Genomic DNA, 25,203 nt, shown 5'->3' with positions numbered 1-25,203 from the left:
AGCCAGAGATGGAGACCTTTCACAGACCCCTCTGAGTCCCCCGGCAGGGAGAGCTGGGCCCAGGGAACAAGGCAAGGGCTGAGCAGGAGGAGCGGCGGACTGCGGGTGTGGACCGGATGGTCCGCGTAGACGAAGCACTGCGGCTCACTTCAGGCCGGCCTGCCCTTTCTGTTCACTTACTTTTCAAGAAGAGTTTGTGTTTTTGCCCAGATCCAACTCAGGACTTGATCTCCCCAGCTATATGGCCTGTTGTGTAGCAGGGGCAACAAGGTGTGCCACTGAACCCAGCTTGTTGGTTGGTAGAGACGGGGTCTCTATAACTGTTTTGCTTGGTCTGATCTCCATCCTGCCCAAGTAGCAGGGATTACAGATGTGACCACAGCGCCTGGTTGTCCAGGGCTTTTTTTTTGTTGGTCATGGGGCTTGAACTCTGGGCCTGGGCACTGTCCCTCAGATTTACAGCTCAAGGCAAGCACCCTACCACTTGAGCCACAGCACCACTTCCAGTTTTCTCGTGGTTTATTGGAGATGAGTCTCACAGATTTTCCTGTCCAGGCTGGCTTTGAACCGTGATCCTCAGATCTCAGCCTCCAGAGTAGCTAGGATTACAGGTGTGAGCCACCGGCGCCCTGCTCCAGGGCTTTTATCTCCAGTGCTGGCTCCAGCTCTGAGAGCAGTGTCTGGGGTGGGGTTCACTTAACCAGTAGAAAGCCCCGACCCCGAAAGGCCGAATAAAACAACCCTGCCATCAACTGCTGCAGAAGGTGAATGTGAAATCGTTCCGGGCAGCGGTGGGTGTGGGCCGGCCCACAGGGTGCAGGTCTGTCTGGTTTGGGGGATTCTTCTCACCCCAAATGCAGTTTCTGCCCCCCACCCCCAGCCATCCTTGGGGTGTCAGCGCCCCCAGGGACCTCACAGTGCAGATTCCAGGTGCTGGCCCACCAGAGGCTGGGGGCCTCCCTGAGCCTGGGCCCAGGCCGGATGCTGGTTACCCGCTCACCAGCGCCGACGAGTCCAAGCCCCGCAGAGGACAGGCCTGCCCCAAACAACGTCTTGACTGACTCTGGGCCCCGGCTTGAGCCTTCCCTAACGGGGGTCGGATGCCAGGGGGGCCGGTCCCGCCGGGACCAGCAGTCGGGGGTAGACAGGCGCGGGACTGGCTGCTACCTGCACCCCAAATTCGCGCTCCCTGTACCTCTCAGCATTCTGGACAGGCGTGTGGGAGGGGCGGGGCCACGCGGGAGGGGCGTGGGCTCTCAAGGCTCCTCCCACTCCTCGCCGGGCGGGGCTTGGAGGGGCAGGGGTGTGGCCACGACAGAGGAGGACCCGGGAGCCCCGCCCCCCGGGTGGGGCTTGGGGAAGCGGAGGTGTGGCCACGACCGAGGGGAAAGTGGGAGCCCCGCCCCTCGCTGGGAGGGGCGTGAGTGGGCGGGGCCCGGGAGGGCGGGGCCTCCGGCCCCTCCCCCGCCCTGCGCGGAGCCGGCCGGCGCTAGGACCGCGCCGCGCCGCCGCCGCCGCTATAAGAGGCCGCGCCGGGCCCCACGCGGAGCCCGCGGCTCGCAGCGGCCCCGCATCCCGGACCCGCATCCCGGACCCGCCCGCACGCCAGGCGGGAGCGGCCGCAGCACTGCGCAGCGCCGCCCGGCCCGGCCCGCCGCGCGCACCATGGGCGCTGCCCACTCGGCGTCGGAGGAGGTGCGGGAGCTCGAGGGCAAGACCGGCTGTGAGTACGGGCGGGGGCGCGGGCCCGCCCCGCAGCCGCCCCGCAGCCGCCCCGCAGCCGCCCCGCGCGCCGTGACCTTGGCCCGCGCCGGCCCCGCTGCGCCTCGGTCCCCGCCTCCCGCATGGGTCCCCGCGGCGCGCGCCCCGCACGCCTCCCGCACCGGCGGGGCGCGGGGGCCGCCACGGAAAGTTTTGAGGCGGCCGGCGCGGTGGGAGCGGGGCGCGGGCTCCGCGGCTCCCGGGGGCCGGGCGGGGACCCCGCGCCCCCCGCCCCGCCCCGAGGCTGCGGGCCCGGACTCGGCCCGGGGAGCCGCGGAGGCCGCGCCCGCACCCCCCGGCCGGCGCCCGCAGGAGGGCGGGGGCCCCTTCCCCGGGCCCCGTGGCTGTGTGACCTTGGGCCGCTCGCTGCCCCTCTCTGAGCCGGCCTCGGCCGGCGCCTGCCACGGAGACCCGGGAACGGGGTGTGGGGGCGGGGGACCCGGCAAACCCTCAGGACGGGGGGACCCGGCAAACCCCGAGGACGGGGGACCCGGCAAACCCCGAGGACGGGGGGACGGGGCAAACCCCGAGGACGGGGGGACGGGGCAAACCCCGAGGACGGGGGGACCCTGCAAACCCCGAGGACGGGGGACCCGGCAAACCCCCAGGACGGGGGGACGGGGCAAACCCCGAGGACGGGGGGACCCGGCAAACCCCGAGGACGGGGGACCCGGCAAACCCCCAGGACGGGGGGACCCGGCAAACCCTGAGGACGGGGGGACCCGGCAAACCCTGAGGACGGGGGACCCGGAAAACCCTCGGGACGGGGGGACGGGGCAAACCCTCACGGGGTGAGGCGGCTCGCGGGCCCGAGTCCCGTCTCCCGGGCGGGAGACCGAGTTCCCGCACTTGGGCTCCGTGGGGCGCGGGCACCTCCAACTCGGGTCCGTTTCACGGGGCCGAGAACTTTCCCGAACTTGAAGGCGGGGGGAGGGGGGGCTCGGGGGTCGCCGGCCGCGCCCAGAGCATGCTGGGAGCCGCCCCAGCCTCCCTCCCACGGCGGCAGGCGCCCCCCCGCGCCCCGTATGGCCCCCAGGGGGACACGCAGGCCGCGCCCGTGGGCGCCTCAGCCCCGGGATGGGTGCAGGACAGAAGTCCGAGCAAAGAGCTGTGTGCATACCTGTGGCCTTTGGGCCCGGCGTGCCCCCCCCAGCATGCACCGAGACCCCCCCCAGCATGTACCGAGACCCCCCCCAGCATGCACCGAGACCCCCCCAGCATGTACTGAGCCCCCCAGCATGCACAGAGCCCCCCAGCATGCACTCAGCCCCCCCAGCATGCACAGAGCCCCCCAGCATGCACAGAGCCCCCCAGCATGCACAGAGCCCCCCAGCATGCACAGAGCCCCCCAGCATGCACAGAGCCCCCCAGCATGCACCGAGCCCCGCAGCATGCACAGAGCCCCCCCCAGCATGCACCGAGCCCCCCCAGCATGCACAGAGCCCCCCAGCATGCACAGAGCCCCGCAGCATGCACCGAGCCCCCCAGCATGCACAGAGCCCCCCCCAGCATGCACCGAGCCCCCCCAGCATGCACAGAGCCCCCCAGCATGCACAGAGCCCCGCAGCATGCACCGAGCCCCCCAGCATGCACCGAGACCCCCCCAGCATGCACCGAGCCCCCCCAGCATGCACAGAGCCCCCCAGCATGCACACAGCCCCCCAGCATGCACAGAGCCCCCCAGCATGCACAGAGCCCCCCAGCATGCACAGAGCCCCCCAACATGCACAGAGCCCCCAGCATGCACAGAGCCCCCCAGCATGCACCGAGCCCCCCAGCATGCACCGAGCCCCCAGCATGCACAGAGCCCCCCAGCATGCACAGAGCCCCCCCAGCATGCACAGAGCCCCCCCAGCATGCACAGAGCCCCCCCAGCATGCACTGGGCCCCCAGCATGCACAGAGCCCCCCAGCATGCACAGAGCCCCCCCAGCATGCACTGAGCCCCCCAGCATGCACAGAGCCCCCCAGCATGCACCGAGCCCCCCAGCATGCACTGAGCCCCCCAGCATGCACAGAGCCCCCCAGCATGCACCAATGAGCCCCCCCAGCATGCACCAAGCCCCCCAGCATGCACCGAGCCCCCCAGCATGCACAGAGCCCCCCAGCATGCACAGAGCCCCCCAGCATGCACAGAGCCCCCCCAGCATGCACAGAGCCCCCCAGCATGCACAGAGCCCCCCCAGCATGCACAGAGCCCCCCAGCATGCACAGAGCCCCCCAGCATGCACCAATGAGCCCCCACTGCATGCACAGAGCCCCCCCAGTATGCACAGAGCCCCCCAGCATGCACTGAGCCCCCCAGCATGCACCAATGAGCCCCCACTGCATGCACAGGCCCCATGACAGGACAGGGGCAGTGGAGATGAGCAGATGGCAGGAGAACTTGGGGCCCAGGCTGTGGCGGGAGCCTGGCATCGCTGTCCTGCGTGGGCTCTGCTCTGGAACAAGGCTTTTCTGAGCTCTGAGCCTCAGTCTCCCCCACTGTGAAGTGGGCACAGCAGTGGTTTCACCCTTGCAGTTGTTGGCAGGGAGTGTGTGCATGCGTGTGTGCATGCATGTGTGCATGCGTGCGTCCGTGCTTCTATTACCAACCATGCTCCAGACATCCAGAGCCACGATTAAGAGTTAAGTCTTGGTCCTCGCTGTTCCCAACGGTGTGATCTTGAGCAAGTCATTTCGCCTCTTATCCTGGGGCCTGAGTAGTGGGGTGCATGGAAAGTTCTGGAATCTGAGGCTGTGCCTGTGAGTGCCCTTGGGGAGCACTCCAGGCAGGGGTGAGGGTGGAGGGGAGGCTGTCTGCACCCTGCTTGCAGGGGCTGCCCTTAAGTTCTTGGCACGCACTGAATCTTTGTCCAGATCCTCCAGGCAAAGTGGTAATGTTGTTTTACAGGAGGGGAAACTGAGGCTGAGAGAGGTAGAGAAACTTGCCTGTTTTGCACAGCTGGGAAGGGGAGGGGAAGGGGTTGGGGGCAGAGCCCCAAACCTCCACTGCCCCCACTGTCCTTCCATATTTTTTATGCCAGTCTGGGGTTTGAACTCAGGACCTGGGCGCTGTCCCTGAGCTTTTTGCCTAAGGCGCAGGCTCTGCCACGGGAGCCACAGCTCCACCCGGCCTTCTTTGTGGTTAATGGGAGATAAGCATCTCATAGACTTTCCTGTCCGGGTTAGCTTTGAACCCTGATCCTCCAATCTCAGCTTCCTGGGTAGCTAGGGTTGTCTCTGGGATGTCCAGAAATTGGGCATAGGCGTAGGAAAAACCTGACCCGTGCTGCTTCTCACCGCAGGGCCTTTGCTTGAGCCAGTTTGCACAGCTTCTGTAGGAGATGCAGATTCCAAGGCCCATGCTCTTCCCTGTCAGGGATTTGCCTAGCTGTCACCCCTTCCAGAACGCGGGGCCTGGCTGCCCTCCACCCAGCCTCCCTCCCGGCCTAGCCAGCGCCACACCACCTGGCAATTGTCAGCCCTGTCGCCTGTCCCCTCCCCCACCCCCCAGTGAAGAGGCTCCGAGGGAGGGGCACCCAAGGAGCGACAGGGCCCAGTGCCCCCCCATCTTCATTTAATGGAAAGCGTGGGACAGCAGCCCCTGCCCAACACCCCCCCTTCCCTCCGCACTCGCTGGGTCCCTCCGCTTCAGGCACCCCCCAAAAATAGGCCCGAGCTGGAGTTCTGGCTCACCCACACAGGGCAGTGTCAGCGCTGCTCGCCCACCTCCTCCCCTGCCTGCCGCGTGCGCTGATTGATTGCCAACACAAACAAGCAGCCCTACCTGCTGGCTAAGAGAAACCCGGAGGGGGGCTCCCTGGGGTGCCCGGGGGAGGGGGCTGTGGTGGCCCCAGCCTGCCCTTTCCCAGAGGAGACAGCTGGCCAGAGTGCACCAGAGAGGGAGGGAGGGTTCTGTGGGGGGGACCAGGTGCGCCTGAGAGTCTGTCCTCGCCCCCCCTCCCCTGCCACTCCTGGAGGAGCCTGGGGAAGATGGAGCTTCTGTTTTCTCTTCTGTCTCCGCGGCAGCTCCCCCGCCCTGTCACTCTCCATTGCCAAGAACCTGCCAGAAGGAAGCAGGCGAAACAGATCTGCAGAGCAGGAGCTCAGATCTCCTGATGGCCAGCGCCTTGTTCTTGCCTTGTTCTTCGAGGCCGCTCCCAGCTGCCCTCGGCCACGCCCACCTGCCCTTGGCTCCGCCCCAGGCCTCCCAGGACACATGTCAGTGGCCCACGGAACAGATGAGCAAGTCGAGGCTCCAGAGACAGTGGCCGCCCAGAGCCCTCTGTCCCCTCCCTGTGAAGCGTGGAGGCCCAGCAGGGCCCTGGAGGGAGGTGGGCGCCGGGCAGGGGTCCTGCTGACTGCCCTGCCGCGCCCCGCCCTCGCTGGGCCGCCACCTCCCTCTTGGAGAAGGTCACTGTGCTCCTCCCCCTGAGGATTGTTGAGGGGCCAGCTCTTGGCTGTTACCAACTTACAGATGAGGACACGGAGGCCCAGGCCCGCAGAGCCGCCGTTCCAGGTCACTGAGATGCAGAGTTCAAAATCCAAACCCAAAGCCAGGCATCAGGCTACTCCCGAGGATGAGATCTGAGGATGAGATCTGGCTCCAAAGCAGCCAGGCAGCAGAGTCTGTGAGACTCGTCTCCACTTAGCCAGGAAACAAAGCGAACAAAAGCTGGGAGTGGAGCCGAGGCCCAAGTGCTAGAGTGCTGTAGCCTTGAGCAAGCGGGTTCTCAGGGACACACACACACACACACACACACACACACACACACACACACACACACACACACTCCAGCTCGTCTGCTGGGTTACTGGGTGCTGAGGGAGATCCTGTCCCACCGCACAGACCCCATAGGCTGGGATCAGGGGCTTCTTAGCAGCTGAGGGTGATAACTGTTACCCCAAGAATCTCCTTAACACTTGTGTACACGTGTGTACTCAGTTCGAAGGGTAGAATCGGGCCTGGAGGTGGACAGCATTGGATCTGGATGACACAGAAGCTTCTAGAATGTGTGAGTTCCGTGGTGAGCTGAGCAGGGGGGGGGGGCTGCTTGGGAGGAAGAGGCGGGCCCTCATGTGGCAGACGCAGTTTCAGGATGCATCGCCTCGGTGTGCGCGGGAACAGCCCTGCGCGTGGGCAGGGGTAGTGAGAGCCCCTGGTGTGTGTGTGTGTGTCGTCTGTCCATCTGTCCGTCCCTCCTCTCCCTCCCTGGGGTGGTCAGAGCACCTCCCTCGGGCTGACACACAATGCCTTGTGCAGAGCATTTCAGGATCTGGTACCTTGGCCAGGGCGTGGGGCAAGCGAGGGCAAGGAAGGTGTGAGGGAGGGCTGAGGGAGGCTGAGGGAGGTGTGAGGGCCGGGGGAGGCTGAGGGAGGCTGTGGGGGAGGCTGAGGGAGGCTGAGGGAGGCTGTGGGGGAGGCTGAGGGAGGCTGTGGGAGTCTGAGGAAGGCTGCGGGAGGCTGCGGGAGGCACCCGGCGCCCTGCTCCGTCCCCAGCGCGGCTGCTCCGACTTCATTAGGAATTCATGAAGGCCGGCTAGGATTTCCGCGGTGCTGCGGTTACCTTCAGCATGGGGACAAGAAGGTCCTTTGTGGTCAGCCCAGTGACCTTTACAGACAGCAGGCCCCACCCCCCCCGCCCTCCTGCCGCCCTCCTCCAGTCCTCCTGCCGCCCTCCTCCAGTCCTCCTGCCGCCCTCCTGCCGCCCTCCTCCAGTCCTCCTGCCGCCCTCCTGCCGCCCTCCTCCAGTCCTCCTGCCGCCCTCCTCCAGTCCTCCTGCCGCCCTCCTGCCGCCCTCCTCCAGTCCTCCTGCCGCCCTCCTGCCGCCCTCCTCCAGTCCTCCTGCCGCCCTCCTCCAGTCCTCCTGCCGCCCTCCTCCAGTCCTCCTGCCGCCCTCCTCCAGTCCTCCTGCCGCCCTCCTCCCCGCAGTCTGGGCTTCCTAGGGGTAGGTGACTAGAAGGGTAGTTCTCTCTAGCGGCCAGGGGACACCTAGCCGGGGCTGGGCTCAGGTCACACATAGCTTCTCCAGCTCCTCCGAGACTCAGCGCTGGGACCCGGTGACGGAGACCCGAGGGCAAGCCCCCCCCCCAGGCCCCAGGCGCCCCTGCGTCACCCCAGGGCTCATCCTGGGCCTTGCGGTGGCGGGCAGACTGGCCTTCCTGCCGATGTGGGTTCAAATCAGGCTCTTCCTCTCGTCCTGTAGGCGGGGCGCTGCTTCCCAGAGCCTCAGTTTCCTCTTCTGTGAGGGGAGGGAAGGGAGAGCCTGGCGCTGGTCAGGGTTAGGCGAGCATCTGGACAAGGCTCCAGCATTGTCGGCCAGTGCAGCTCGAGCAGCCCTGACCTGAAATCCAGAAGACTCCACAGACTGTGAGCGTCCCGAGCCCCCCCCCCCCATGCCACCACTGTGGAAAATTCCACCGTGACCTCGTGTGCTATGTCATCGTCAGAGGGTCACCCCCAGGCCAGCCGTGCTGTAAGACGGGGCTGAGACACCCATGAATTTTGTGTTTACATGTGGGTTCCAGATTCCAGGCGTCTCCTGCGGGACAGACTGCTCAGGGTCGAGCCACATGCCGTTCAGAAGCCGGCCCGGCCACATGCTGGAGGGCTCAGGCCAGGGGGTCAGGGTTCAAGACCACCTAGGGAAGAGCGCTTCTCAGCCAGGCCTCTCAGCCTGCTGCCCAGCCTGCGTGCCAGCTACCTCAGAGAGGGAGAAACGGGAGGATTGCTGTCCAAGTGTGTGCGCGGGTCGGAGACCGCATCAGCTAGCCAGGGGGCGCTGTGGGGTGAGCTCAGAGCAGAGTGCTTGCTGGCAAGCACCAAGGCCCGAGTTCAAACCCCAGCACCTCAGAAGAAGAAAAAAGCTGCCCATGTCTCTCCTTTTGAAGTGCACATTCTAGAACTTTCTCCAGTAATTCACTCCCCCCTCCCCTCTCTGCCTTGCGCTGCTTGTTTGAGTCAGTTTGTCTCCCTCTAGTCTGAGTTAGTGCTTTCAGCAGACACACTCTTGTTGTGTGTGTGCCGGTCCTGGGGCTTGAACTCGGTGCCTGGGTGCTGTCCTTCGCTCCTTCGATCACGTTCCACAGCCGTGAACACCTGCGTGGTGCCACCAAGGCCGTGTCGTGGGCAGCGGGCTCTGTGTCCTCTCATGACACCTCAGTTCCCAGCCTGCAGAGAGAGCAGACTGCACAGCTGGGGGCCCCTGCGGGCGGAGAGGGGGTGCTGGGGCGTCTGGCCCCACGCTGCTGGGGGGTGTGTGTGTGCTGGGCGTCTGGCCCTATGCTGCTGGAGGGGGGTGCTGGGGCATCTGGCCCCGTGCTGCCAGGGGGGGGGGGGGAACAGCAGGGCAGGAGACCGCATGGGAAGAGCAGGGGTGCAGCCCCGCCCTGGTCCCAGGACTTAGACCCGGCTGCGTCCATCAGGCCCTAAGGCAGGGGGTGAGGGGTGAAAGTTCCCGCCTGCACACCCCCAGATCCCAGCTAGTCGGAGGCAAAAGTAGGAGGACTGAGGTGCAGAGCTGACCCAGGCAAAAGCTCCAGACCCTATCTGAAGACAAAATAAATAAATAAATAAAAGTAAAGCAACGCGAGGGCTGGCGGCGCGGCTCAGCCGGGAACCTGCCTAGGAAGCCCGAGGCCCCGAGTTCAACCCCCAGAGGTGGGAAAAAAGGCAAGTCTCCTGTGCATTGCGGGCTGAGCCCCAGAGCAGGGGCCTGGAGGAGGCGCGCCCCTCCCCGAGCATGCGCGTGCTCCCCGCCCTTCTCGGAGGGTTAGCTGGAAGCCACGTAGTAGCCAGCCCTGCTCTCAGTGGGCTCCACACCCAGTGCTCCCCAAGGTGCTGGGGGGCGGGGTGGAGTAGGGGAGACTCAGGGGAGCCTTAATGGCCCAACTAATGTCTGCTGCGTATGTCTCCACCTCCTAAGTGGCTGGGACTACAAGTGCCTGTCACTGTACGTGTGTGTGTGTTTGTGTGTGTATGTGTGTGTGGCTTGAACTTGACCCTTGGGCGCTGTCCCTGAGCTTTTCTTCTCAAAGCTGGTGTTCTACCACTTGAGCTACACCCCTCACTTTTGGCTTTTTAGTAGTTGGAGATAAGATTCTCATGGACTTTTCTGCCCGGGCTGGCTTTGAACCGTGATCCTCAGATCTCAGCCTCCTGAGAAGCTAGGATTACAGGCGTGAGCCACCAGCACTGTAACATATCAAGAGTAGTGCATCCCAGGGCGGGAAGGTGGCTCAGTGGTAGAGCACTTGCCTTGCATGCATGAGACCCTGGGTTCAATTCCTCAGCACCACATAAGCAGAAAAAACCAGAAGTGGCTCTGTGGCTCAAATGGTAGGGTGTTCGCCTTGAGCTGAAGAGCTGAGCGACAGTGTCCAGGCCCAGAGTTCAGGCCCCATGGCTGACCGACCAAAAAAAAGCAGTGCATCCTTTCTGAGAATACAGCTCAATGAACTTTCCAGAACACAATTCTGCCACCTGGGATCCTGCACCCAAAGAAAGCAAGGAGGCTAGCCACTGTTCTGACATCTAACTCCACAGATGTGTTGTGCTTGCACTTCAACTCCGCCTTTTGTGACTGGTTCCTTTCGTTCACTGTTGTGTATGTTGTCCATTTTCATGGCTGCGTACTATTCCGTTAGTGCTCTCGCTGCTGTGGCTTATGGGCCATTCCTAGGTCGGGGTCCCTAACACTTAGCAGTGTGGGCATCCTGCCCACCTTCTGGAAGAGCACGGGCGTGCATTTTGGTTAAGTTACAGACTGGGGCCGGGCGGCGGGGCGGGGCTTCTGCGCCGCCTGCTCCTGACACTCCTGTCCCACGCATGGCCCTGTTTGCCTCCAGAAAGGTAGACATTGTTCCTGGCAGGTGCCTGGCCTTTCCAGGTATCGCCGTGCACCCCCGGGCTCCTCGGGGAGCCGCGTGGAGGGGATGAGCTCACGTCTGGAGCTGAGCCAGGCTTGGCAGATGGTACTAGTCTTTCCTAGCAAGCGGCATCTGCCGGGTGCGGGAGGATTTGGAGCTGAGGATTCTTGAAGGTCTGCGGCTGAAGGCTGAGGCCCGGCCCGGCCCCTGCAGCCTCGCACTGGAGAGGAGGTGGCAATGGCGGGGTGAGGTGGGGTGCGGCCCCCAGCCCCACGCTGCTTTGCTGTGCTGATCTGGACCTGGTCCCAGAGCTGGCTGGGTTGGCACCTTTCTGCCCAGCGCAGATGGCCGGGGGCAGCGACACGGACACCCTGTGTCGTGTCCAGTGACCTCCTACGGCAGCCTGCCCACAGGGAGGGAAGGGCAGGCTCAGGACTCAGTCCTGGCTCTACCACACACCGCCCCCCCCCATGGTCTTCAGCCCCCTCAGCATCCCAGTGTAACCCTCGGGTGTTCACAAGCCCCACGATCCCAGAGGATCATGGTTTGAGGCCAGCCTGGGAATAGAATCCACAAGACTCCTTCTCAACAAATGGCTGGGTATGGTGGTGCCCGCCTGCCGTCCCAGCTATGGGGGGAGCACCAGGCTGGGCACAGCAGCGGTGGCCTGTCATCTCCCCTGAGACACAAGGGAGCTCAAGGAGGAGGATCAGCCTCCATGCCAGGCAGACACGGGGCCGTCCTGCGCAACAGGGAAGAAGGCTGTGGAGGCGTGGCTCAAGTGGTAGAGCACCTGCCTAGCAAACAAGGGTGCCTAAATCACCCCACCTCCCACCTCGTCCCTGTCCCAGCTCATCTGACCCTGCGTCTCTACAAAGCCCCTTGAAGCTAGGAGACCCCATCTTCAGTGGGCAAGGGAATGGGGCACCTGTGGCTCACGCCTGCCATCCCGGCTATTCAGGAGGCTGAGATCTGAGGCTTGCAGCTTGCAGCTAGTCTGGGCAGGAAGTCTGTGAGATTTCATTTCCAGGTAATTTCCCACTCCCCTAAAAATGTGGAAATGGTAGAGCACTAGCATTGAGCAAGAAAATAAGCGTAGGGGTAGCACCCAAGTTCTGAGTTCAAGCCCCAGGAATGGACACAAAAGGACAATTAAACTGTCCCCTCTCCTCCCTCCCCAGTCTCCTCGGATCAGATCGAGCAGCTGCACCGGCGGTTCAAGCAGCTCAGCGGAGACCAGCCCACCATCCGGTAAGGCGTCCGCCAGGGCAGTGCCCCAGGTTTTCCTGGGAGAGACAGGGTGCCCCGGTTCCGGGTTTGGAGGCAATGTAGATCCCCATCTGTTCCCAGTGGGGGAGAGTCCTAGTGGAGGGGGGGCAGGGCCTCGCCTGACTCCTCCCCCTGGCCTGAGGCCAGTGCGAGAAGTGGGGAGGGGCCGTCCACAGGCCCCGCCCCGTCCTCAGCTCTCAGGTCCAGCAAGATGAGCCTCCAGCTTGTTAACAAAACCCGTTCCGTGCTGTGGTTTAAAAGTTAACCATTGAAGCCGCCCGCTGGCTCCCGTCTGTCACCCTAGCGGCTCAGGCAGCTCAGGAGGCTGAGATCGCGGTTCAAAGCCAGGCTGGGCAGGAAAGGCCATGAAATGCTCATCTCCAACGAACCCCCAGAAAATGGGAAGTGGTGCTGTGGCTCAAGCAGTAGAGCGCTCGCCTTGAGCTGAAGAGCTGAGGGACAGCGCCCAGGCCCCACGACCAACAAAACAAAACAAAAAAGCCAACTTTGCATCCTCATCGCCTGCTCCGCCTCTCTCCGGGTCACCCCATGCACAGGTGGTGTCCCTGCCTGGCTGGGGCCCCCTCTCTTCCTCCCCTCTGTGCCCTGGGCCCCCAGCCCCCTCCCAGGGTGTCAGCACCCTGCTCCCCGGCTGCTGCCGGCTCCCTGCAGGCAGGAAGCGCCTGTGGGGGAGGGCCGGAGCAGGGAGGAAGTGCTGGGGGGCGGGGGGGAGGGGCATTTCTGAACCCCACCGCAGCACAGACAGGGCTCAGCCAAAATGCTCAGGCCCACAGAAGCATTTCCAGTATGGGGTGTTTCTGGATTTGGGGGTTGGGATTATGGAGTATTTGCATACTCATGGTTACCTTGAACCAAGCTAAGCTTGAGCTCACTTGGCTTTTATATCTATCTTATGAGTGCAGGTGACTTGTTGTTGTTTTTGTCAGTCATGGGGCTTGAACTCAGGGCCTGGGAGCTATCCCTGAGCTTTTTCACTCAATGCAAGCACTCTACCACTTGAGCCACAGCACCACTTCTGATTTTCTGGTGGTTCCTTGGAGATAAGACTCTCGGGGACTTTTCTGCCCAGGCTGGCTTTGAACTGCAGATCACAGACCTGAGATCCTCAGATCTCAGCCGCCTGAGTAGCTGGGATTACAGGCGTGAGCTCCCAGCTCCCGACTTGTGCAGGTGACTTCTGCATACATTGGCTATAATACACACCAGCCTAATGGTTGACACGATATCTTAAAGAACTTTGGCCGGGTGCTGGGGGCCTATAACTCTAGCTCCTGGGGCGGCTGAGACCTGAGGACAGCTAGGATTTTTCTCCTTGTCAGTATTGGGTTTGATCTCAGAATCTCATGCTTTCTTCTTGGTTGCTCGCTTGGCTGGTGCTCTGCCACTTGAACCAGAGCAGTTTTTTGCCAATTATCTTAGAGATGGAGTCTCACGGACTTTTCTGCCTGGCTGGCCTTGAACTTTGATCCTCTATAGGTCTTCACCTCCTGAATGGTTAGGATTAGAAGTTTGAGCCGCTATGCCTGCTCAGATGTTGGGATTATGGCTTGAGGGTTTAGTGCCTGGGATTTGAGCAGCGGGGGACAGTTTAGCTGGGCTCTGGGGCAGAGTGTTACAGGTGGAAGCCATTTCTGTGTGCGCTCGCTTTATGATCCCGTTCCTTCAGTCCCCCCCAAACCCCAACGGAAACAGGAGCAGGAGCACCCGCTTTCCCACAGATGGATGGAAAAAACAAAGCTCAGAGACGCCATGTACACGCCCTGGGTGTCACAGCTCATAAGCAAAGCAGATGGGATTTGAACCAGTGCTGCAATCCTGCCTGGCTTCTGAGGGGCCTCGGGGTGACTCAGGCTCCCGGGTCTGTCCCTGCATGACGGCAGCGTCTGTGTTCAGAACCCCCGAGGCTGCAGCAGTGCGGGGGGGGGGGGGGGCGAGGAAGCCTGGCACAGCTGCAGCCCGGGGCAGCCACAGGAAGGAGGAGGCCATGACCACAGCGGTGTATGCAGAGAGGCCGGCAGGAAGGGGCCGCTTCGCCAGCCCTGCGCCCGCCCGCCCGCCCGCCCTGCCCGCCCTGCCCCGGCTGCCAGAGGAGCCTGAGATAAAGAATTGACTTTCTATATGTTTGACGTTAACATGAGAAAACCCCACAAGGGTAAAAACTACCAACAAGTTGATTTTAATTGAATTTTACTCCATCTTTTTTTTTTTTTTTTTTTGGTTTGGCCTGGTCCCCTCTCTGAAAGCCATCTCGGAACGTCTTGGGGGTTTTGCTGGCCCTGCGGTCTTTCAGGACCTCGTTTCAGGGCTTTGATTTTATGGGGGTTCATTACAAGGCCCAGTACCTGACTTTTAAAATGTCACCATGCAGTTTGTACGAAGGTCTTCCTGTGCTTCAGGACCTTCAAAACCCGAGTCCAAGTCCAGGCGTGGTGGTACACAGCTGTAGTCCCAGCTGCGTTGGAAGTGGAGGTAGGGAGATCTAGGTCTGAGACCAATCTGAACAAAGCTAACAAGATTGCTGTCTGAAAAACAAACTAAAATCAGGCTGGAGGCATGGCATGAGGGCACGTGGCACATGTCAGCAAGCAGTAGAGCACCTGCCTGTTATGCACAAAGCCCTGAATTCAAACCCTAGGACCCCCCCCCCCCAATAAAGAACCACCACAACAAATCACACCCAAGTCCAGGCTGATCACAGAGCCGCGGGCCCTGTGCCTCTTGGTGTAGTAAGTGCTAACCTAGGAAAACATCCCTGTGACATGCTTATCGAGGACCTACTATCCACCCCTTGCCAGGGCAGCCCCTTTCCCCGTCAGGGGCCTGGCGTGTGAGCCAGCCAGGCTGTGTGGCTGTAGATGTGGCTTCTTGTGTAATCTCCTTCCCTACGTGGCAACCTGAACTTCCTGCTAGCACGGAGGGGGGCGCCTTGGCGACACCCAGAACACACACTGCAGATGCTCCTGCCCTTGGAGGGAGCCGCTTGCAGAACTAGTAAGCCAGGCACCCGTGGCTCACGCCTGTCATCCCAGCTACTCGGGAGGCTGAGATCTGAGGATCTCGGTTCAAAGCCAGCCCCCGAGTCCATAAGACTCTTCAATGAACTGAAAAGCCGGAAGTGGCGCTGTGGTTCAAGTGTTAGAGCACTAGCCTTGAACGAAAGGGCCCAGGGACAGTGCTGGGGTCCTGAGTTCAACCCCCAGGGCTGGAAACAAAAAAAAAATCCCGGAGACTGTTCTGCCTGGGCTGGCTCTGAACTGCCATCCTCAAATCTCAGCCTCCTGAATAGCGAGGATAATAGGTGTGCCACCGATGCCCGCTGACCCTCGCGTTGTGATAGTCCCCATGTGAGCCAGCCCTTGCCCGAGGGCCGCAGCGGCTGCCAGGCCTGTGCCCAGGATGGGGCTGGCTACTGCACTCCCAGACCTGGAGCCCGGCCGGTTCGACCGGCCCTGCTGGGATCAGGGCGGAGGGGGAAGGGAAGCAAATCAAACCAGCTTCTGGGGCGCTGCCCTGGGCAAGAGCGAGTCCTGTCCGCATTCTCCACTGGAGGGGGAGGCGAGCGGGGACCTGACGCCACACCCTAGCCACTATCTCCTTCTTGGCTGCACTCCTCGGCCTCAGTTTCCCCATCAGTCAACCCTCCCCCCCCCCCCCCGGTGCCCGCAAGACTCTGTTCTAGAATTTTGGGGGGAATTTTTGAATGATTTAGTGGAGATCGCACCCAGATATACAACGCACTCCTTTGAAGAGTGGGCAGTGAATGTGGACCGGCCTCGCTCCCGCCATCCTGGCCACCTCCTGGCCACCGGAAGCGCCCGGAGCTTGCAGGTGACCTGTGAGCTGGCATGCAGCATCGTGATTTGGGGGTTCATTTCTATTGTGGCAAAGGTCAGGGCACCTGTCCTTCATTTTGTTTCTAGACAGGGTCTTGCTGTATGGCCAAGGCTCATCCTGAATGCCTAGGCTCAGCGATCCTCCCATCCTCCTTCTGTGTGGCTGGGATTATAGGTGTGAGCCACCATACCCGACTTACTTCATTCCTTTCCAGAGTTAAAAAAAAAAAAAAGCATTGCCGTGTTTTTCATGACCACCTCATGTCCCATCATCCTGGCCCGGCTGTCCCCAGTGCCTCTCCCTCCTCCGAACCAGGCTCTCGTGATTTTAAAATGTCACCATGTACTGGCGCCAGCCCTGATGGTTTGGCCAGATGCCCAGTAAGCCCAGCCGCCGGGGAGGAACTGGAAGCTGCCCGGGCTGGAGAGAACAGGAGAGATCCGGCCGTGCACCACCCCAGCCTGCGCGTGCCTGGAGCCTGGGCCTCCTCCACCCCTCTCAGGGCAGCGCGGGGACAAGGCTGGGTCTGTGCCAGGTTTGAGTCTGGTCTTGACCAGGCCGCTCCCCTCCCAATCACCTGGGGCCTCCCTTGAGATTGACAGCCCAGGCCCCGCCCTCCCAAGGTCACGGCTGCTGGGGACAGCAGGATGGCGCACGCCGGAGGCCATGGCCTGGCGAGAACCAGGCCAGACATAAGGACACGCTGCCTCTGTACCCAAGGCCCGAAGGAGCTGTGCCCACTGCAGGGCGGCTTTCTGGGAAGAGACGCCCCTCCCTCCCCACCCGCAGGCCCAGAGCTAGCCCAGAAACCGGAGCCTCATGCCTGTCATCCTACTACTCAGGAGGCTGAGATCTGAGGATCGCAGTTCAAAGCCAGCCCAGGCAGGAAAGTCCCTGAGACTCTTATCTCCATTGAATCATCAAGAAAACCAGAGGTGGCGCTGTGGCTCAAGTGGTAGAGCACTCACCTTGTGTTTAAGAGCACAGAGACAGCGCCCAGGCCCAGAGTTCAAGCCCCACAACTGACAAAAAAAGAAACAAGGAAAAACCACCTTAAGCTGGGCACTGGTGGTAATCCTAGCTACTCAGGAGGCTGAGATCCGAGGATTGCAGTTCAAAGCCACCCTGGGCAGGAAAGTCCATGAGACTCTGATCTCTAGTTAACTTCCAAAACTCCAGAAATGAAGCTGCGGCTCCAGTGGTAGTGAGCACTAACCTCGAGCCAAAAAGAGCCCAAGAGAAGGTGCCCAGGCCCTGAGTTCAAACTCCACAGCAACAACAAACACTTTACTGAAATAAGATTCACCATTAAACTACGTAAGTCACTGTGACTTCGGAAAAGTTGTCCAGCACCATTTTTCACAATATCTTTGCCACTTACCAAAGAAGCCTCATCCTCTAACCCATGATTTTCTCCCCCTCCCCTTTTGCCTATTTTCCTTCCTGTCTCAGTGGGTCAGGACACCTCATTTAAATGAACTTGTGGGACAGGATTGTTTTTTAAACCTGTCCTGAGGCTTGAACTCAGGGCCTGGGCACTGTCCCTGAGCTTCTTTGGCTCAAGGCTAGTGCTTAACTAAGGACAGCTTCACTTCTGTTTTTTTTTTTTTTTTTTTTTAAAGTTTAATGGAGATATGAGTTACATGGACTTTTCTGCCTGGGCTGGCTTCAAACCATGATCCTCAGATCTCAGATCTCTGCCTCTTAAGTAGCTAGGATTATAGGCGGGAGCCACCAGGCGCCCAACCTGGAACAAGATCTTTGGTGTCTGGAGTATTTGATTCAGCCTCTTTCTTCAAGGGTCAGCCATGAGGTAGTGAATTCCAGTACTCCGTCCCTTTTCATGACTGCATTGTATTCCTTTGCGTAGGCACGCCTATTTACCAGTTGGCGTATGCCTGCGTGGCATACCCTCACTGACTGTGGCTACTCTGGGCTCTTGAGCCTCCAGGTCTCCCTGCTCATCTGGGCGCCGCTGGCTCACATCTGCAGTCCTAGCTACTCAGGAGACTGACACTGAGGATTGTGGTCCAAAGCCAGCCCAAGAAGGAACGTCCGTGAGACTCTGATTGCCCGTTAAGCAGCAAAAAGTTGGAAGTGGAGCTGTGGCAAAAGTAGTAGCACTCCAGTGTGAGAGAAAAGCTAAGGGTCAGCACCTAGGCCCTGAGTTCAAACCCCACTATTGGCACAACCCCCACCTCCCCCCCACAAATTCTCCCTCTTGTCCCTGAGATTGAGATGAGAGGTCCCGGCTCTTCTCTGAGCTCCTCTGGAAAGTTCCGTGAGGGGCAAAGCTACAGCTGGATAGTGTCGAACTCACAACCGACAACTCTTTCTTGTGATTTTCCCTTCCCTTCCTCGAACCCAGCAAGGAAAACTTCAACAATGTTCCTGACCTGGAGCTCAACCCCATCCGGTCCAAAATCATCCGTGCCTTCTTCGACAACAGGTGGGCCCCTCCCCCGGGAGGGGGGAGGGTCCTTGGCCCCGGGTTCCCATCAGCACCCGGGGGGTGGGGGGGTCCCGGTTCTAGAGGCCCAGCTGGGTGGCGCGGGCACCTCGGCTCCTGTGTTGGTTCTCCCTGGCGGGGGAGCCGGGACGCAGCGGGACTGGAACTCAGGGCCTCAGACGCGCTCAGCAAAGCCGTCCTGTCTGCAGCAGGGCCGCAGGAGGCACAGGGGAGATGCGGGGAGGACCGGGGAGGGAGGGCAGAGAGCAGAGCCGGGGGCGGAGGGGGGACAGGGGGGCAGGGGGGCAGCACACGGTGCTCATGCGCGTTATAGAAGGTATTTGGGGACAGCAGGACGTCTGCCCACAGCTGTTACCCCACGAAACCTGGGAAGCACCCCCAGCAAGCGTTCTCTGGGGAAGGCTGTGAGTCCTGGGCCTCAAAACCGCGCCGCACCGGCCACAGGAAGCCAGAGCCACCGCGGGTTCCCATGTTCTATTTATAGACCCTGAACTTCGAATGACACAAAAACTTCGTTGGCAACGAAACAGCATTTCTTTTATTTTTAAAAACATTTTCCCAACCATTGATGAATGTTAAAAAAAAAAAAAGCCAGGCGCTGCGGGCCCCCGCCTGCGTCCTGGCTGCTCGGGAGGCTGAGACCCGAGGATCGCGGTTGGAAGTCAGCCGGGTCCCCGAGACGCTCATCTCCAATGAGCACCTGAAATCGGGAAGTGACGCTGGGGCTCAGCGTGGCAGAACTCTAGCCTGGAGTGAAAACGCTCGGGGACAGCGCCCAGGCCCTGAATTCAAAACAAAACCCCCGAGTGGATGGGCTGTCCAAAACCAGGCGAGGGTCAGGCGGGGGACTGGCTGAGCTGTTGGCGTGCCGGTGGCCTCAGTTTCCCCAAGGGAGAGGGCTGACGGGGTGCGCGGCTCACCGGGGCCCCTCCCCCACGCCGGCCCCACCCCCTGCAGGAACCTGCGCAGGGGCCCCAGCGGCCTGGCCGACGAGATCAACTTCGAGGACTTCCTGACCATCATGTCCTACTTCCGGCCCATCGACACCACGCTGGGCGAGGAGCAGGTGGAGCTGTCCCGGAAAGACAAGCTGAGATGTGCGTGGGGGTTCGGGGGGGGGTGTGTGTGGCATCCTGGGGTGAACGGGCTCTAAGGGGCAGGGTTGGGGTGCGTCTCTTCCTGGTACGCCTGGGTGGCTTCATCCTAATCAGCGCAGCCTTTCGTGGCTGGCTGGGAGAAAGGGGGTGGTGGGATTCGAACACACCCTGGATCTCCACGCAGCACCTCTGTGCGGGTACCCCGTGACCTTGACCCCTGACCCTGGATGGGGTGGGGGTGGGTGGGATGATGTTGAACAGGGCAGGGGCATGGGGAAGCTCTGGGCACATCGTACCCCGTGGCGGGGTGCGGCTCCCTGTAGTCTCGAACTCGCGTTGGCTCCTGCACAGCCTCATTGCAAGCAGGGAGCGGGGCGCGGGGTTGGCCTCCGTCCCTGGCGGTCCCGGGGCGCGTGGGGGGCTGGACGGGTGCACGAGGCCAGGGCAGTGACGTTTGCTGGGAGTTGGTCTGGCCCGCGCTGGCTCCCCCCGCTGCCGTACCCGCGCCCCGCGGGGCAGGCAGCTCAGCCGCTGACCCCTGCCCCCCAGGTCACGATCACCCCAGTGGGAGGTGGTCAGGCCCCAGGGCTTTCGCGCTGCGCTTGGCCTGCACTCATAGTGGGGTGCAGACTTCAGAATCCGGGGACCCCCGGGCTCTTGAGTCTTGCCTGACGGAGCCCCTGTCTCGCACACCCCGCTCCAGTTCTGTTTAACATGTACGACTCGGACAGCGACGGCCGCATCACCCTGGAAGAATATCGAAATGTAAAGTATGCTCCCCGCCCCGCCCCGGCGCCCCGGCGGCCGCCCCGCCCCGCCCCGCCCCGCCCCGCCCCGCCCCGGCGCCCCGCGGCCGCCCGGGTCACCCTTGGTCTCTGGCAGGTGGTGGAGGAGCTGCTCTCCGGAAACCCCCACATCGAGAAGGAGTCGGCGCGCTCCATCGCTGACGGGGCCATGATGGAGGCGGCCAGCGTGTGCGTGGGGCAGATGGTGAGCGCCCGGCCTGCGGAGGTGGGCTGGGAGGGCAGGGAGAGAGGCTGGGGGGTCCAACCCCAGACCTGCAGCTCTCCAGCAGGTGTGAGTCACTCCACACGCTCACTGGGCCCCAACTGGGCTTTCCCTGCCCCAGTCAGGCTGTCCTGGGCTGGGCCGGGCCGGGGCACGGCACCACACACCCCGGCCTGTTTTAATGGGTGACAGAGGCAGTGCTGGGCTGGCCTCTTCCCTGGGCTGGTGTGCACCCCGCCTTCAGGCAGACCCCGTTTTGAGCTTCACCTTGCCAGCAGGGAAACTGAGGGTCATATGAGGCTGGGGTCTTCCCTGTGCTGGGGGCTGCTGGGCCGCCTGGGGCCTGGGTTCTAGTGAGGTCTGTGCCCGCTTGCCTCTGCGTGGACAGTGGCCGTGTGTCTGGCAGGTCTGGAGGAGGGGGAGTTTGCATGGCAGTTCTACCGTCTGTCGCTCTGGCCTGTCTGTCATCGAGGGGCACGTTTGCTTCCTAGCCCCTCAGGACAGGGGGTGCTGTGACCCCGGGGTTAGCACAGCAGTCTTGGCTGAATCCCATTCTCCTTCCGCTTGCTTCCTGTCCCCCTTGCATCCGTTGGCAACAGCTCTCTCCATTTGCTGTAGTTAGACTGCTGGCCTGGCAGCGGATCCGCAGCCTCAGACGACTCCCTGAGCCGGGCCCAGCTTCCCGGGTGTGGCCCAGGGCCCCAGGAGGGCAGCGGTGGGCCAGAGAAGGGCCTGGAGCCAGGAGGCAGCCGAGAGCAGGATGCTCTGGCCACACCTCTTCAGACTTCTGGCCCGTCTATGTGGTGAATGGGTTTTCTGGTGTGAACCCTGGCCCGATGAACACAGAGCAAGCTGTCGGTGTCTCCGTGCGGCCCTGTGCGGGGGCTTCACCCCTGCGGCCCTGGGGCCTACCATGCTTTCCATGGATTTCAGGGCTGTCATTGGCCAGGCCAGGCTGTTGGCCAGCCATGCTGTCACAAGGGGCAGGGGGACGAGGGCTGTGGACGCTGGCCGCGTCAGAGCTCATGAGCCGTGGGGACAGGCCCTTTATTGCCCGCATCCCCAGAGCTGGAAGATGGTGATGCACAGGACACTGCCACTTGCAGGCCGCACCCCGCACCCCTCTGTGACTTGCTTGCTGTGACTCGCAGCAAGCAGATGGCCGCAGAGGCCAGTCCTTCAGTCCCTGTCCCTTCCCCCCGGGCGTCTGTGACTGCTGATTAGCTAGACAGCTCTTATCAGGGTGGCAGGAGGGACCGGGGGCTGAATGAGCACACGGAGCCCCGTCCACCTTCTTCACCAGCCCGCCCTGCTCACACCAGCCTCCTGCCAGGATGTTGGGGTTCAGAGTGGCCCCAGGGGGAACCTCTCTCCTGGGGGGGGCTGCCCCACCCTGCAGAGGCCGCTCACCCCCCCTCCCCTCTGTCCCAGGAGCCGGATCAGGTCTACGAGGGCATCACCTTTGAAGACTTCCTGAAGGTGGGTGCCGTGCGGGCTTGGGGGTCAGCACGGAGGGGCAGTCAGGGGCGTCCGCTGGGCACGAGGCGGTGTGGCACAGGCGGCCATGGCAGACGCTGCCGTTATTGACCTCCACGGAAATGGTGTCTCGTGGGGCAAGGGCAGCGCGAGTCACACGGGTGGATCGTGAAGAGCCCAGCTCTGGTCTGGGCTGGACAGACCCGTGCGCCCCTTCCCAGGGCAGTGTAGTCACAGTGGGGCAGGGGCATTCTGGAAGGTTCTGGATGAACAGCTCGTGCAGGAGTGGATCTAGCTCTCCTCCCTCCGTCCCCCGTGATCTTGGTGCCGTGGTTAAAGCCCCTGGTTCTCCCCGCACTGGGCTCCACCCCTGCAGGGGTTGTATTCATTTTTGGTGCTGGTACTAGAGTTTGAATTCAAGGCCCGGGGCTCTCACCTAGGTTTCTTGCTCATGGCTGGTGCTCTACCATTTGAATCATGCCTTCATCCTGGCATTTTGTTGGCCAAATGAAGATGGAGTCTCAGACTCTTCTGGCTGCGCTAGCTTTCAACCTCCACGCCTCACTTCTCAGCCTCCTGAATTGCTGGGGTTTCAGGCAGGAACCAGCTAACCATTTTTAACAGGCCCTGAAGTGGGGGGAAGAAACTGAATATCCCACGAGACGAATGCAGAGCTCCAGGCCTCACACACCCACCCGGGCTCCTGGTCCAGCGGCACCAAGCCCTCCACCAAGGCCTGTTCCTGGAAGGGCCAGAGCCTCTGGGGAGCCCGGGGACCAGGGCTGGGGGTTCTATGTCTGCTTCACTGGCTGGGCCTGTCATCGGGAGGTATGCACAGGGCAGGTGACGCAGACCCAGCCCAAGGAACAGAGACAGGCCTGCTGGGCTGGAGCTGGTGGCCAGACTCACTACCCAGGGCTGACAGAGCAGTGACACTGTGTGCAAGTAGCTCTGGCTTGCACTGGGATCTGCTCCAGGAAGTGTCCCCAGCAGGATGAGAGAGCAGGGAGCCAGGGGATGGGGCAGGCAGGCGCTGCGGAGTTCAAGGCTTTGTCAGAACAGGGTGAGCCTGTCTTGTCTCAGACCATGCAGAGGCTGTTGGTCTATGCCTTGAAGCATCCTACGATAAGCCAGCCCCCACCCAGCACCCCAGTGACCGCCCTAAGAGCAGAAACCAACTTGGAGTGGTTCTAGGTGGCATTTCTGAGAACCAGGTCTGCCCTCTGCAGCCTCCATGGCATTCCAGGTGCGGGAGGCCAGCAGCATGGGGACAGCATGGGGCCTGGGGGCGGTGACAGGAACAAGCAGGGCCCAAGGCCTCTCCAGCCCTGGGGGCCCCGGGCCCTGGCCTCCCCATTTCTAGCCCCAGGGCCAGATGTTCCAGGAGACAGCTTGTGAACATGGCGTTCTGACATGAGCCGGAGACAGTGGGAAATCACAGCCTGCCAGGCCCCACCGCTCCTGTGCCCACACTCCCCGCCCCATCTTCTCCCCCGCCGACCCCCCGGGCCTGCGGATGCCACAGAGACAGTGAAGGTGTCCTGCAGGCCAAACGTCCAGGCCACAGCTGACTAGGGTGGGCTGTCGTGGCGGGGCCACATGTGTGGCGTGGACACCACTTCCTGGGCCCGTGTTTGTGTGGAGCACAGGCGATCCCTGGGCCCAAGGAGTCACAAGGACCAAAGTGTGTCCCTTTAGTGAGCGAAGCCTGCACGTCCTCCACGGCTGCGAGGCGTCCTGGGGAGGGCCAGGCCACCAGGCCCCAAGCCTGAGACGGGGTGAACGCAAAGGGGGTCATCCGCATGAACTCAGAGCTGGCGCCGGCCATGGGCGAGATCAAGCGACTGGGGTGAAGCTGGGGTTTGGGACTTCATCATAACTCGCCGTCACCATCTCAGGAAGAATCCACATCAGAGCCAAATGAACCAGCACCAAGACAGATGGCAGCTTCTCTTCCTCGCTTAGCTCACCGCCTCCAAATGAAGCCCCTCTGTTTTTCACCTGCTTGGCGTCTGAGCCAGTGCCGAGGCGGGTGGGAGGAGGCGGGTGGGCTGGGCTGAGGGCAGGCGCCAGCGCCCCTTCGCCCCTTCACGCTGCTCTCCCTTCCAGATCTGGCAGGGGATCGACATTGAGACCAAGATGCACGTGCGCTTCCTCAACGTGGAGACCATCGCCCTCTGCCACTGACGCCTGTGGCCCCGCGGGGCAGGAGCGCTTGCCAGGGGTGCCAGGGGTGGCCGGGGTCCCTGAAAGCTCCCAGACACCCATCTGTGTCCCACAGAGTGTGCTATGCGAGGCCTTGCTATTTTTATCAACAACAATAATGATAATAAAGGTTTGTTAGTGAATGGCTCTGTCGGTTGCTCAGCTCCTAGGAAGGGCTGGGTTTGTGTCCCCAGACAATGTGGGCAGCGGGTGGCCATCTTATTTTGCCAGTCCTGGGGCCTGAATTCAGGCTTGGGCGCTGACCCTGAATTTCTTTTGTTCAAGGCTAGCACGCTACCACTTGAGCCACAGTGCCACTTCTGGCTTTTTTCTGTGTATGCGGTACTGAGGAACTGAACCCAGAGATTCATGCATGCTAGGCAAGCACTCTACCACTGAGCCACATTCCCAACCCCATGGGTAGCCATCTTAATGGTCCCCCCTTGTTTATCTGGGTGTGGGGTGCTGTTTTTCCACAGGAACATAGACCCTACCCGTCTTCAGCCGCCCCCAGATGGGCATTGAGGGGAATGCAGCCCGCAGCTGTGTGCACTGGGGCTCATGGCCGGCTGACCCCCAGCTCCTGGCAGCAGGGGCCTGTGGTCCCTAGCACAGGTGGCAGTGGTAGAGCCAGGCGTTGCTCACCTCCAGCCCTCCAACCCTGGCTGTCAACTTCCAAATGAAAGATGGCATCGAGGGTGTGTGTGTGTGTGTGTGTGTGTGTGTGTGTGTGTGTGTGTGTGTGTGTGTGTGTGTGTGTGTGTGTGTGTGTGTGTGTGTGTGTGTGTGTGTGTGTGTGTGTACAGAAACAAAGGCCATGCACCCCAGTGGAGGTGGGCATCGAGGGTGTGTGTGTGTGTGTGTGTGTGTGTGTGTGTGTGTGTGTGTGTGTGTGTGTGTGTGTGTGTGTGTGTGTACAGAAACAAAGGCCATGCACCCCAGTGGAGGTGGGCAGCAAAGGTTGGGGAGGCTGTAGTCAGTTCTCCAAGTCTCTTGTGGGCATTTACAAGATGCTTGGTTCAGCTGCTATCTCCCTACCTTCCAGAAAGTTCTCTGGATACCCAGCCATGGCTGCTGTTTTGTTTCTCATTCGGTTTTAATACTGAGCATGCACGGTCTCCTGTGCTCCGCCCCAGCCTTGGGTTTGTAGAAACCTAAGATCCCCTAGGAAACATGTTCTGGGGGGGGAGGTGAAAGCCTGTGGGTGTGCCCG

The 25,203-nt window shown here is 61.7% G+C and overlaps 1 protein-coding gene across 1 annotated transcript; it reads left to right on the top strand.

Annotated features, from left to right (window-relative positions):
- Positions 1–1,466: 1,466 nt before the first annotated feature.
- On the top strand, positions 1,467–24,133 carry LOC138822172 (calcineurin B homologous protein 3). Its single transcript, XM_070014727.1, has 8 exons — positions 1,467–1,723; positions 11,792–11,861; positions 18,103–18,183; positions 19,162–19,301; positions 20,005–20,066; positions 20,184–20,291; positions 21,741–21,788; positions 23,895–24,133. Exons 1-8 carry the CDS (start codon positions 1,666–1,668, stop codon positions 23,970–23,972), a joined length of 645 nt encoding a protein of 214 aa, XP_069870828.1. The 5' UTR covers positions 1,467–1,665; the 3' UTR covers positions 23,973–24,133.
- Positions 24,134–25,203: the final 1,070 nt, after the last annotated feature.

Source organism: Dipodomys merriami, unplaced genomic scaffold, assembly GCF_024711535.1.
Source record: "Dipodomys merriami isolate MVZ:Mamm:240054 unplaced genomic scaffold, mDipMer1.0.p SCAF_995, whole genome shotgun sequence".
In the NCBI taxonomy this organism is placed as follows: domain Eukaryota; kingdom Metazoa; phylum Chordata; class Mammalia; order Rodentia; family Heteromyidae; genus Dipodomys; species Dipodomys merriami.
The sequence above is the reverse complement of the archived record's forward strand: the minus strand, read 5'-3'. Positions and strand labels throughout refer to the sequence as shown.